The sequence below is a fragment of the Pleurodeles waltl genome, chromosome 6, assembly GCF_031143425.1.
Source record: "Pleurodeles waltl isolate 20211129_DDA chromosome 6, aPleWal1.hap1.20221129, whole genome shotgun sequence".
NCBI classification, from domain to species: Eukaryota; Metazoa; Chordata; class Amphibia; order Caudata; family Salamandridae; genus Pleurodeles; species Pleurodeles waltl.
The window spans coordinates 542,192,073-542,205,158 of NC_090445.1; the positions used below are offsets into that span (position 1 = coordinate 542,192,073).

The following is a 13,086-nucleotide window of genomic DNA, read 5'->3' on the forward strand; positions in this document are numbered from 1 at the left end:
ACTTACCCAGTGTACGTCTGTTCGTGGCATGAGACGCTGCAGATTCACGTGCTGTGCACTCTTCCTGCCATCTAGTGTTGGGCTCGGATTGTTACAAGTTGTTTTTCTTCAAAGAAGTCTTTTCGAGTCACGACACCGAGCGACTCCCCCCTTTCGGCTCCATTGCGCATGGGCGTCGACTCCATCTTAGATTGTTTTCCCCGCAGAGGGTGGTATGTATTGTGCTATTAGGCGAATGTGATTGTGAATTGCCCAGTGCCAAATCTTTTGTGCTAAGAGACACAGTTGTGACGAGTGTGTCCCCCCTCGTTTGTTGAGATAATACATTGTTGTCATGTTGTCGGTATTAACAAGGATGTGTTTGTGGGCTACCAGTGGTTGAAATGCTTTTAATGCTAGAAAAACCGCTAGCAGTTCCAAATGATTTATGTGAAGTTGTTTTTGTTGATTGTCCCATTGACCCTGTATGCTGTGCTTGTTGAGGTGTGCTCCCCACCCCATCATGGAAGCATCTGTTGTGATAACAGCCTGAGGCACTGGGTCTTGGAATGGCCGCCCTTTGTTTAAATTTATTGGGTTCCACCACTGAAGCGAGGAGTGTGTTTGGCAGTCTATCAACACTAGATCTTGAAGTTGACCCTATGCTTGTGTCCATTGTTTTGCTAGGCACTGTTGTAAGGGCTGCATGTGTAATCTTGCATTTGGGACAATGGCTATGCAAGAAGACATCATGCCTAGAATGTTCATTACAAACCTTACTGGGTAGTGTTGGTTTGGCTGTATGCTTGATGTAACATTTGGGAACGCTTGTACCCTTTGTGGACTTGGAGTGGCAATTGCCCTTTGTGTGTTGAGTGTTGCTCCCAAATATTGTTGTATTTGGGATGGTTGTAGATGTGATTTCTGGTAATTGATAGAGAACCCCAGCTTGTGTAGAGTTTCTATGGCCTATTGCGTGTGAAGAAGACACTGTTGTTGAGTGTTGGTTTTTATTAGCCAGTCGTCTAAATATGGGAATACGTGCATGTGCTGTCTCATTATGGGAGCGGCTACTACTGCTAGGCATTTCGTGAATACCCTTGGTGCTGTTATTATTCCGAACAGTAGCACTTTGAATTGATAGTGTACGCCGTGCATTACAAACCTTAAGTATTTTCTGTAAGAAGGATGGATGGGTATGTGGAAACACGCTTCCTTGAGATCCAGTGTTGTCATGTATTCTTCCATTTTTAATAAGGGAAACACGTCTTGAAGTGTTACCATGTGGAAGTGGTCTGATTTGATGAAGAGATTCAGTGTTCTGAGATCTAAGATAGGTCTTAACGTTTTGCCCTTTTTTGGAATTAGGAAATATAGTGAGTATACACCTGTTCCTTTCTGATGTTTTGGTACGAGCTCTATTGCTTGTTTTTGTAGTAGTGCTTGGACCTCTATTTGTAATAGGTCTAAGTGTTGTTGGGACAGATTGTGCGTTCTTGGTGGCACATCTGGCGGGAATGTTGTGAATTCTATGCAATAACCATGTTTGATAATTGAAAGGACCCATGCGTCTGTGGTAATCTGTGTCCAGTCCTGATAATATGTGGTTAACCTACCCCCCTCTTCCCCCCGGTGAGAAGTGTTGGGGTTTTGTGACATTGAAGTCACTGTTTGGTCTGGCTTGGTTTGGTTGCTTGGAATTCCTCCTGGGAATTTTCCTCTATAGGAACCACAAAACCCTCCCCTTTGGTATTGTGCCTGATAGGTGGGTCTGGTTTGAGAGGTGGAAGGCTCTGATGTTTGTTGCCGAAAACCCCCTCTGAATTGTGGTTTCCTAAAGGTGCCTCTGACTTGTGGGGAATAGAGCGCGCCCATGGCTTTGGCCGTGTCCGTGTCTTTTTTTAACTTCTCAATTGCTGTGTCAACTTCCGGCCCAAAAAACTGTTCTTGATTAAACGGCATGTTCAACACCGCTTGTTGAATCTCTGGCTTGAATCCAGAATTTCTTAACCATGCATGCCTGCGAATGGTTACCGCCGTGTTGACTGTTTGTGCTGCCGAGTCTAGTGTGGACCTTATCTGGTTGTTAGATATGGCCTGTCCTTCTTCCACAACCTGTTGGGCACGTTTCTGGTGTTCCTTGGGCAAGTGCTGTATGATGTGTTGCATCTCGTCCCAGTGTGCCCTGTCGTAGCGAGCAAGTAGGGCTTGCGAGTTTGCAATCCGCCAATGATTGGCTGCTTGTGCTGCCACTCGTTTGCCCGCTGCGTCAATCTTTCTGCTTTCTTTGTCAGGCGGTGGAGTGTCTCCTGACGATTGAGAGTTTGCTTTCTTTCTTGCAGCTCCTACAACCACTGAGTCCGGTGTAAGGTGTTGGGTTATGAACACCGGATCTGTTGGGGGAGATTTGTATTTCTTCTCAACTCTCAGCGTGATAGCCCTTCCCTTTACAGGCTCCTGGAAGACCTGTTTCGCGTGTTTGAGCATGCCCGGGAGCATTGGCAGACTCTGATAGGAAGCGTGGGTGGATGCCAAGGTGTTAAACAGGAAATCATCCTCCACTGGCTCATTGTGCATTGCTACGTTGTGGAACGTAGCTGCTCTGGATAGAACTTGCGTATATGCAGTACTGTCTTCTGGAGGTGATGGCTTTGTTGGATAACAATCCGGACTGTTATCCGATACTGGTGCATCATATAAGTCCCATGCATCAGCATCATCCTGTGTCATCCCAGTATGTGTGGGTGACTGCATTGTAGGTGTTCCCACTGGTGACAGTTGTGGTGAGTGCGGTGGGGATGAGTGTGGTGATACCCTTGGTGGTGGGGATTTGTCTCTAACCACCTTTGCCTTAGGTTGCATTTCTGTCTCCTGAAATGCAAGTTTCCTTTTAGATTTGAGTGGAGGTAAAGTATGTATTTTCCCAGTCTCTTTCTGGATATGTAACCTCCTTTGTGTATGGTCCGGTTCTTCCATAGTTAATTCCTGCTCAAATCTAGGTCTTTCCTTCATTTGGCTGGAAAGTCCTTGCTCTTCTGTATAAGAGCTTCTTTTCGGCTCTGAAGCCGCTTTTTTCGGTACCGAGGTTTCAGATATAGTCTTTTTCGGTTCCGAAGATATTTTCCTCACTTTGGGTGAATCAAACTCTCGGTGTTGAGAACGTTCGGTGCCGGAATCTCGACCGGAGTCGGAAGTCTTCGGCAATTCTCTGGCCTTTTTCGGTGCCGATGTTTGGTCACCTTCTTTTCGGTGGGTTAAGCCATGGCCTGCTGGCGGTGGCGTCCCCATGGCCTTTAATGTCTTTGTGTGAGTTTTGGACGGGCAGGTTTACTCACTGTTCACTGCACCTTTGAGGGTCGTTCCCTTTCGGATTCATCCGAGTCCGTCCCCTGGATGGAAATGCTTTCCTCCTCTCCGACGTCGAGTTGCTCTTTCGGCGTCGACGCCATTTGCAGTCTTCTTGCGCGTCGATCTCTCAAGGTATTTTTCGATCGAAACACTCGAAAAGCCTCGCAAGTACCCCCCTGTGTTCAGGTGATATACACAGATTACAGACCCGGTACACTTAGGACAGAAGAGTAATGGGGTCCGATCCATTAGTCTGGGACGACGGGTGTGGTCGGGCCGACCAGGCCTCGGTGAAGAACGGAAGCCCCGAAGTTCCGCCGGAGCACTCTTGTTGTCGGTGCCGATACACTAACACTAACCCGGTACCGAACGATAACAATACCGTAAAATTTTTGATAATTTAGCTAACTTTCCCGATTCGAAATACGGAGTGAAGAGGAACACGTCCGAACCCAATGGCGGAAAGAAAACAATCTAAGATGGAGTCGACGCCCATGCGCAATGGAGCCGAAAGGGAGGAGTCACTCGGTCTTGTGACTCGAAAAGACTTCTTCGAAGAAAAACAACTTGTAACACTCCGAGCCCAACACTAGATGGCATGATAATGCACAGCATGTGTATCTGCAGCTACACATGCCACCGAACATATACATATATGGAAAATGTCACTTACCCAGTGTACATCTGTTCGTGGCATTAGTCGCTGCAGATTCACATGCTGTGCACAGTCCGCCATCTGGTGTTGGGCTCGGAGTGTTACAAGTTGTTTTTCTTCGAAGAAGTCTTTTCGAGTCACGAGACCGAGGGACTCCTCCCATTTCGACTCCATTGCGCATGGGCGTCGACTCCATCTTAGATTGTTTTGCCCGCAGAGGGTGAGGTAGGAGTTGTGTATGCTAGTAATAGTGCCCATGCAATGGAGTGAATGCGTATGTACATAATAAAGTTTTAAGTAATATATTTACAAATGTACAAATGTTTAAGATCTACTTCTAAACGGCTACAGGCTCCCGGGGAGGCGGGTGGGCGCATGTGAATCTGCAGCGACTAATGCCACGAACAGATGTACACTGGGTAAGTGACATTTTCCGTTCGATGGCATGTGTAGCTGCAGATACACATGCTGTGCATAGACTAGTAAGCAGTTATCTCCCCAAAAGCGGTGGTTCAGCCTGTAGGAGTTGAAGTAGTTTTAAATAATGTTCTTAATACAGCTTGACCTACTGTTGCTTGTTGTGCAGTTAGCACATCTACACAGTAGTGCTTGGTAAATGTATGAGGCGTAGACCATGTTGCTGCCTTACATATTTCGTTCATTGGAATATTTCCTAGAAAGGCCATGGTAGCACCTTTCTTTCTGGTTGAGTGTGCCTTTGGTGTAATAGCAGGTTTGAATGCACTTAACTATCCATCTAGCAATGCCTTGTTTTGAAATTGGATTTCCTGTATGAGGTTTTTGAAAGGCGATAAATAATTGTTTTGTCTTTCGAATTAGTTTTGTTCTGTCAATGTAGTACATTAGTGCTCTTTTGATGTCTAATGTATGTAGTGCTCTTTCGGCTACCGAATCTGGTTGTGGGAAGAACACTGGTAATTCTACCGTTTGATTTAGGTGGAACGGTGAGATTACTTTTGGTAAAAATTTAGGATTGGTCCGTAGAACAACTTTATTTTTGTGTATTTGAATAAATGGTTCTTGAATGGTAAATGCTTGAATCTCACTCACTCTTCTTAGAGATGTGATGGCAATTAAAAATGCAACTTTCCACGTTAAGTATTGCATTTCACAAGAGTGCATGGGCTCAAAAGGTGGACCCATGAGTCGTGTTAGGACAATGTTGAGGTTCCATGAAGAAACTGGTGGTGTTCTTGGTGGTATAATTCTCTTTAGGCCTTCCATAAATGCCTTTATGACTGGTATCCTAAACAATGAAATTGAGTACGTAATTTGTAGGTAAGCAGAAATTGCCGTAAGATGTATTTTAATGGAAGAGAAAGCTGGGTTAGATTTTTGCAAATGTAGTAAGTATCCTACTATTTCTTTTGCAGATGCGTGTAAAGGTTGAATTTGATTATTATGGCAGTAATAAACAAATCTTTTCCACTTATTTGCATAGCAGTGTCTAGTGGTAGGTTTTCTAGCTTGTTTTATGACCTCCATACATTCCTGTGTGAGGTCTAAGTGCCCGAATTCTAGGATTTCAGGAGCCAAATTGCTAGATTCAACGATGCTGGATTTGGATGTCGGATCTGTTGTTTGTGTTGTGTTAACAGATCTGGTCTGTTGGGTAGTTTGACATGAGGTACTACTGAAAGGTCTAGTCGTGTTGTGTACCAAGGTTGCCTTGCCCATGTTGGTGCTATTAGTATGAGTTTGAGTTTGTTTTGACTCAACCTGTTTACTAGATATGGAAGGAGAGGGAGAGGGGGAAAAGCGTACGCAAATATCCCTGACCAGTTCATCCATAGAGCATTGCCTTGGGATTGATCTTGTGGGTACCTGGATGCGAAGTTTTGGCATTTTGAGTTTTCTTTTGTTGCAAATAGATCTATTTGAGGTGTTCCCCAAATTTGAAAGTAATTGTTTAGTATTTGGGGGTGAATTTCCCATTCGTGGGTTTGTTGGTGATCTCGAGAGAGATTGTCTGCCAACTGATTCTGAATCCCTGGAATAAATTGTGCTATTAGGCGAATGTGGTTGTGAATCGCCCAATGCCATATTTTTTGTGTTAGGAGGCACAACTGTGTTGAGTGTGTCCCTCCTTGTTTGTTTAGATAATACATTGTTGTCATGTTGTCTGTTTTGACAAGAATGTATTTTTGGGTTATTATGGGTTGAAATGCTTTCAGCGCTAGAAATACTGCTAACAGTTCTAAGTGATTTATGTGAAACTGCCTCTGATGTATGTCCCATTGTCCTTGGATGCTGTGTTGATTGAGGTGTGCTCCCCACCCTGTCATGGAAGCATCCGTCGTTATGACGTATTGTGGCACTGGGTCTTGGAAAGGCCGTCCTCGGTTTAAATTTGTACTGTTCCACCATAGAAGCGAGATGTATGTTTGGCGGTCTATCAACACCAGATCTAGAAGTTGACCCTGTGCTTGTGACCATTGTGATGCTAGGCACTGTTGTAAGGGCCGCATGTGCAATCTCGCGTTTGGGACAATGGCTATGCATGAAGACATCATGCCTAGGAGTTTCATTACCATTTTGACTTGTATCTTTTGTGTTGGATACATGGACTGTATTACCTTGTGAAATGTTTGAACCCTTTGTGGACTTGGAGTGGCAATCCCTTTTGCTGTGTTGATTGTCGCTCCTAAGTATTGCTGTGTTTGACACGGCAAAAGGTGTGACTTCGCGTAGTTGATCGAGAAACCTAGCCTGTGAAGGGTCTGTATGACGTAGTTTGTGTGCTGTGAACATTGTCTTAGCGTGTTGGTTTTGATTAACCAGTCGTCTAAGTACGGGAACACATGTATCTGCTGCCTTCTGATATGTGCAGCTACTACTGCCAGGCATTTTGTAAAAACTCTTGGCGCAGTTGTTATTCCGAATGGCAACACTTTGAATTGGTAATGTATTCCTTGGAATACGAACCTTAGGTATTTCCTGTGTGAAGGATGTATTGGTATATGGAAATACGCATCTTTTAGGTCTAATGTTGTCATGTAATCTTGCTGTTTGAGCAGTGGGATTACGTCTTGTAACGTGACCATGTGAAAGTGGTCTGATTTGATGTAGGTATTTAGTGTTCTGAGATCTAGTATTGGTCTCAGAGTTTTGTCCTTTTTGGGTATTAGAAAGTACAGTGAGTAAACTCCTGTGTTTTTTTGTAGATTTGGCACTAATTCTATTGCGTCCTTTTGTAGCAATGCTTGAACTTCTAGTCCTAGAAGATCTATATGTTGTTTTGACATATTGTGTGTTTTCGGTGGGACGTTTGGAGGGAATTGGTGAAATTCTATGCAATAACCATGCTGGATAATTGCTAAGACCCAGGTGTCTGTTGGTATTTCCTCCCAAAGTTTGTAAAATTGGCTTAGTCTTCCCCCCACAGGTGTTATGTGATGGGGTTGTGTGACTTGTGAGTCACTGTTTATTTTGAGGAGTTTTGGGGCCTTGGAATTTTCCTCGATTTCTTGGGAATTGGCCCCCTCTATATTGTCCCCGAAAACCTCCCCTCTGATATTGACCCTGGTAAGTAGGCCTTGTTTGTGAGGTTGTGGTTTCTGTGGGTTGACCTCGAAACCCTCCCCTAAAAGGTGTTTTCCGAAATGTGCCTCTGCTCTGCGGGGAGTAGAGTGCGCCCATGGCTTTGGCTGTATCGGTGTCTTTTTTGAGTTTCTCAATGGCAGTGTCAACCTCCGGCCCAAACAATTGCTGTTCATTAAATGGCATATTGAGCACAGCTAGTTGGATTTGCGGCTTGAACCCTGAAGTGCGCAGCCATGCGTGCCTTCGTATCGTGATTGCAGTGTTTATTGTCCTTGCAGCTGTATCTGCTGCATCCATGGAAGACCGTATCTGATTATTTGAGATACTTTGTCCCTCTTCTACCACTTGTTGCGCTCTTTTTTGGAACTCCTTGTTTAAGTGTTCGATGAAATGTTGCATTTCATCCCAATGAGCTCTGTCGTATCTTGCCAAAAGTGCTTGTGAATTGGCAATACGCCATTGATTTGCTGCTTGTGCTGCAACCCTTTTTCCCGCAGCATCAAATTTGCGGCTCTCTTTGTCTGGAGGTGGTGCGTCTCCTGAGGTATGAGAGTTGGCTCTCTTACGAGCTGCCCCGACAACTACCGAGTCTGGTGTTAGTTGTGTTGTAATATAGATTGGATCTGTTGGCGTGGCTTGTACTTTTTCTCCACCCTTGGAGTTATGGCTCTGCCTTTAACTGGATCCTGAAATATTTGCTTTGAATGTTTTAGCATTCCTGGGAGCATGGGAAGGCTTTGGTACTGGCTATGGGTGGAGGATAGGGTGTTAAACAGAAAGTCATCCTCAATTGGTTCAGAATGTAAGGTGACGTTGTGAAATTCGGCTGCCCTTGCGACCACCTGTGTGTAGGATGTACTGTCCTCAGGTGGTGACGGTTTTGTGGGATAGGAGTCTGGGCTGTTGTCAGACACTGGAGCATCATAAAGGTCCCATGCATCGGGATCATCCTGACTCATTGTAGTATGAGCTGGTGAGTGCATCAGTGGTGGAGTTGTTGCTGGTGATGCATGTGTTGATGGTGGTGGAGACGGTGGCAGGGTTGTTTTCCTTGCCACTTTTGACTGTGGTTGCTTGTCCTTTTGTTGAAAGGCAAGTTTCTTTTTATTTTGATTGGGGGAAGAGTGGTTATCTTCCCAGTGTCCTCATGAATATGAAGCCTTCTTTGCGTGTAGTCAGGCTCTACCGCTTGAAGCTCTTCTCCAAATCTATGTAATTGGGAGGTTAATCCTTGTTCCTCTGTATAGGAACTAGTTTTCGGCTCCGAGGCTGGATGTTTCGGAACCGAAACCTTTTCGGAAGTCTTTTTAGGCTCCGAAGAAACCTTATTTTTTTTCGGCGTGGTGTCTCGGTGCCGAAATTCTTCGGTGCCGCTGTCTCTGTGCCGAAGTTTCTCGGAGCCGCTGTCTCGGCTCCGAGGTTGCTGTGTGGCGGTATCTCGACCGGAGTCGGATGACTTCGACACCAGCATGCCCTTTTTCGGTGCCTTGGATCGGTCACCTAGTTTTCGGGTTAAGCCATGGCCTGTTGGCGGTGGCGTCCCCTGGGCTTTTGTGGACTTCTCGTGAGTCTTGATTTTCGACGTCTTACTCACGGTTTGGAGTGTTTCTTCGGCGTCGATTTCTTCAGAATCCGACTCGCGGATGGAGAAAGCTTCTTCTTCCTCCTCGAAACGTTCTTGACCTGTCGGCGTGGATGCCATTTGTAGTCTCTTGGCTCTTCGGTCTCTCAGCGTCTTCCTCGACCGAAACCCTCGACAGGCTTCACAAGTATCCTCCTTGTGCTCGGGGGACAAGCACAAGTTACAGACCAGATGCTGATCCGTATACGGATACTTGTTATGGCATTTTGGGCAGAAGCGGAATGGGGTCCGTTCCATCAGCCTTGAAGTCGCACGTGGCCGGGCCGACCAGGCCCCGACGGGAGAATCGAAAAAACCCCGAAGGGCAACCGGAGCTCTTCAAAATTCGGTGTTGATTTGTTCTAACTAACCCGATACCGAATGCAAACAATACCGACAATTTTTTCCGAGATTCTAACTAACTTTCCGACCCGAAACACGGAGCAAAAAGGAACACGTCCGAACCCGATGGCGGAAAAAAACCAATCTAAGATGGAGTCGACGCCCATGCCCAATGGAGTCCAAATGGGAGGAGTCCCTCGGTCTCGTGACTCGAAAAGACTTCTTCGAAGAAAAACAACTTGTAACACTCCGAGCCCAACACCAGATGGCGGACTGTGCACAGCATGTGTATCTGCAGCTACACATGCCATCGAACATATACATATATATATATATATATATATATATACATATACATACATACATACATATACATACATACATACATACATACAAGGGATACTATGATGATCTGAAAGATTTTCTTGCTGGAGTGCAATATGTTGAATCCATTAACACGAACAATGTGAATATGATCGGGAACTGATGGGACAGCATTAATAACTGTATCTACCTACCATTCGCCAAACTGTACAGCTTTCAGAACCCCAACAGCAGCAGTACTCTCCCAGTCAAATCCCTGCCCCACATGGTCTGCATGAGCCCGCGTCCGATCTTCAAACAGAAGTTCTCGGGGCTCACTCGTGCGAGGTAGGTACTGAAGGTTCTTAATTTCATTCATTGATCTGTAAAGACAAGAATGACATCAATACATCACTGACAAGCTAATGAGGCTTGCAGTCTCCTCTTTTATTTGCAAAATGCTCGTCTACCATACAAATCACTTTTTGGCAATGATGCGTTGGGCCACTTAAGTTACGTTATGGTTATAAGGTGAAACTTGAGTGATCAGCGATTGAACTAAAACTGACTTGGGTGCCAGGTGCACAAACAAAAGTTGTGTATCAGTGGTCTGCCTTGTGTACGTTCATGTCCAAGATACTAGCATGCTCTACTGGAGCTTCGATCGGTGCAGCAGGTGCAGTGGCACCAAGCCCCACTGAACCCTGAAAAGTGCTGTATTTCACAGTTCAAATAGCGGCTATGGAGACTATTTACCTTCCTCGACTCAAGGGCAACGTCCTTGTCAGCATGCATACTCAAATGAAAAGTATTACTGTTATCCTAAGTATTGTAGAAAAAAAAAAAACAGCAAGCACATGAATGTTTAGTGAAATCCAACGGTAATTCCCATCTGTAAATGAGTAGGCCGACTGGTGCAAACTGCTTTAAAATGTAATATTTGTACTGCACACCAATTACCTAACTTTTTTGTCGCCTTTGCTTGTGAACTCTGTTGATGACTTGGGAAAGAGATGAGGTGAGTATGATGGTCTTTTAGAATCTATTTTTATTGTCTACAAAAAACATGCACCAAGTAAACATTTCGGGAACGTATTAATGTTTTAACTTATGAAAGATTGTATTGTTTACATAGTTCACTTTTTAACTTAAACGCAAACTGCAACCCTCATCAAACCGTGCTCTCTTAAGGCAAATTGCAGGAACATGTTCATGTTCTAGCACATATCCTTTTCACAAAGTTGCAGAGCAAAATAAAAAACGAAAATTACGTGCAGCAAACCGGGAGCGCTTACATAAATGGATGGACAGTGGTGAGGTTTGAGGAGGGCGGCATTTCAATTCGAGGCTCAAAAATGGGGTAGGGACGTCCATGATGCAGAAAGGCATGTGAGCACTTACCTCCTTTTTGTATAATCTAGATCACTTTGGCTGCCGATATACATTTAATTCTAGTCAGTTATTTACTTACCTGCGACGTTTGAATGGTGACTTTGGCATGTCTGCTGTCGGTATCATCTGCTCTCCAGGTCTAACCCACATTATAGGGCCGTCATCGCTTTGTGATCTACACTGCAACCTGAGAGTGGACAGTGTTCCCCAGGGCAAAGTCATCTAAAACCAGAAGAATAACATCAGAACTCACATAGCAAGCTTCAAAAACAGCACCTATATACTGACGTACAAAAGGCCCGCGCAACTAGGGAGGGAATTTGACACACCACTGGCTACACTTTAATCATTCATTTCCTGATAGCAACAGAACAGCTACATGTGAATTGTTGTACCTTAAGGGGCAACAAGAGCCATGTACCATGTTTGACAATATAAGGACAATATTTTTAAAGCAAGATCTAATTCAATAAGGTTTATAGGCGCTGATTTTATGTAAAAAAAACACATTACATCCAACACTTTTTCTGAGCTTAAACTAGAAGTTTGAGAAAAAGTATTGTTGTGGTAACTCTATAAGGAAAGTCCACACGTGCATCACCACTAAACTCGATTAAGATGACCAACTAAGTCATCCTAGAAACATATTTTATGGCAGCAATAAAATAATAACTTTAGCTTTCAGGTGATTCATACTTTTTCTTGGTCCTTGTGCTATACGCTCCACAACTTGGTTTAGGAGGGCAAGCCAGGAAATTGCTCTAAAAAGATTCCCTAAATCAAAGATTGTTGTGACCTGCCACGCCCTGGATTCTCCCCACGTGCCAGACTTCAAGAAGACTATTTTACTGTCACCTTCATACATCATTACATTTACCTGCTAAGTGCTGTACGGACAAAAGTCTAATACAAGCAGTGCAGCTGGCATCCTCGACATTTCTACTTTTCCCCTTGTGCTTTTTCTTTTTGGCAACAATATTAGTTTCTGCCTATTCCTGTTGCCCTTGGGTAAGTCCTGAGAAGAGAGTCCCCCCTATTGCTTTCACCACTAGTAATCTTAAGCAGGTAGTCTTCTCTTAGCCTCCTTGGGCTGAGCCTTTGTTCATGCAAGTAGATTCCTACTTTTTGGGGTGCCAAGGTCTACCCAGGGAAGATAGGCTGAAATCCTGAAGCCAGGTCGATGCAAACCTCTTCACAGGTTTCATGGGGCTTAAAATCTATATGAAGTTCGTGACCATTATATGCAGCTATTGTCAGCGTATACCTTCAGAAACATTGTTGTGCCAGAGTTGTGTTTAAGGGATCATTAAGTTGCCTGCTTTTAAAGATGCCTGCATAAAATACTTCATCATACAAGGGTTGTGACCACTACCGAAATGTCTGCCTCTAAGATTATCAGTATTAATGGAGTTTGCAAAATGTAGGATGTGCAATTCCTTTGCCCTTTGTTTCAGGTAGCCTTGAGAAGTTCACACAGCTTCCGGTTAGAAGTGCCCACAAAATTAAACCTCAGTTCCTACATGTAGCCTAGGGCAGTGGTTTCCCAGGTTCCTCTCTCTGGGTGGAAACTTAACCTTATCACAGCCTAATTAATTCGCACCATGAAATTGTAGCAATTTGATTATTTGATTGGACATTGGGTCCTATGCTAACTACCCACCTTTATAGGAATCTTAGTTATGTCACAACTTAATACACTTTGCCTCTACTTGGAAAAATGGGACCACCTGGATCTAGCCTCAGCACTGCCCACTTCATTGTGGCTAGAATTAAGCAAAGCCTCCATTTAAGCCCTGATAGCTTGCATTGCTGCTGTTCTTAAAAGGCATGGAAACCCAAAGGAGACCTGCACCCCCTGAAAGCCTAAAGAATCCTGAGCCCA

At 44.4% G+C, this 13,086-nt stretch overlaps 1 protein-coding gene across 1 annotated transcript in view; it reads right to left on the minus strand.

Moving 5' to 3' along the window:
• Positions 1-13,086, minus strand: part of RSBN1 (round spermatid basic protein 1) — a 108,600-nt gene that overhangs the window by 15,381 nt on the left and 80,133 nt on the right. The window contains exons 4-5 of the mRNA XM_069238699.1: positions 11,284-11,426; positions 10,028-10,195 (exon numbers count right to left, since the gene is read on the minus strand). Coding sequence (XP_069094800.1) covers positions 10,028-10,195; positions 11,284-11,426 — 311 coding nt within the window. The remainder of the gene's footprint in view (positions 1-10,027; positions 10,196-11,283; positions 11,427-13,086) is intronic.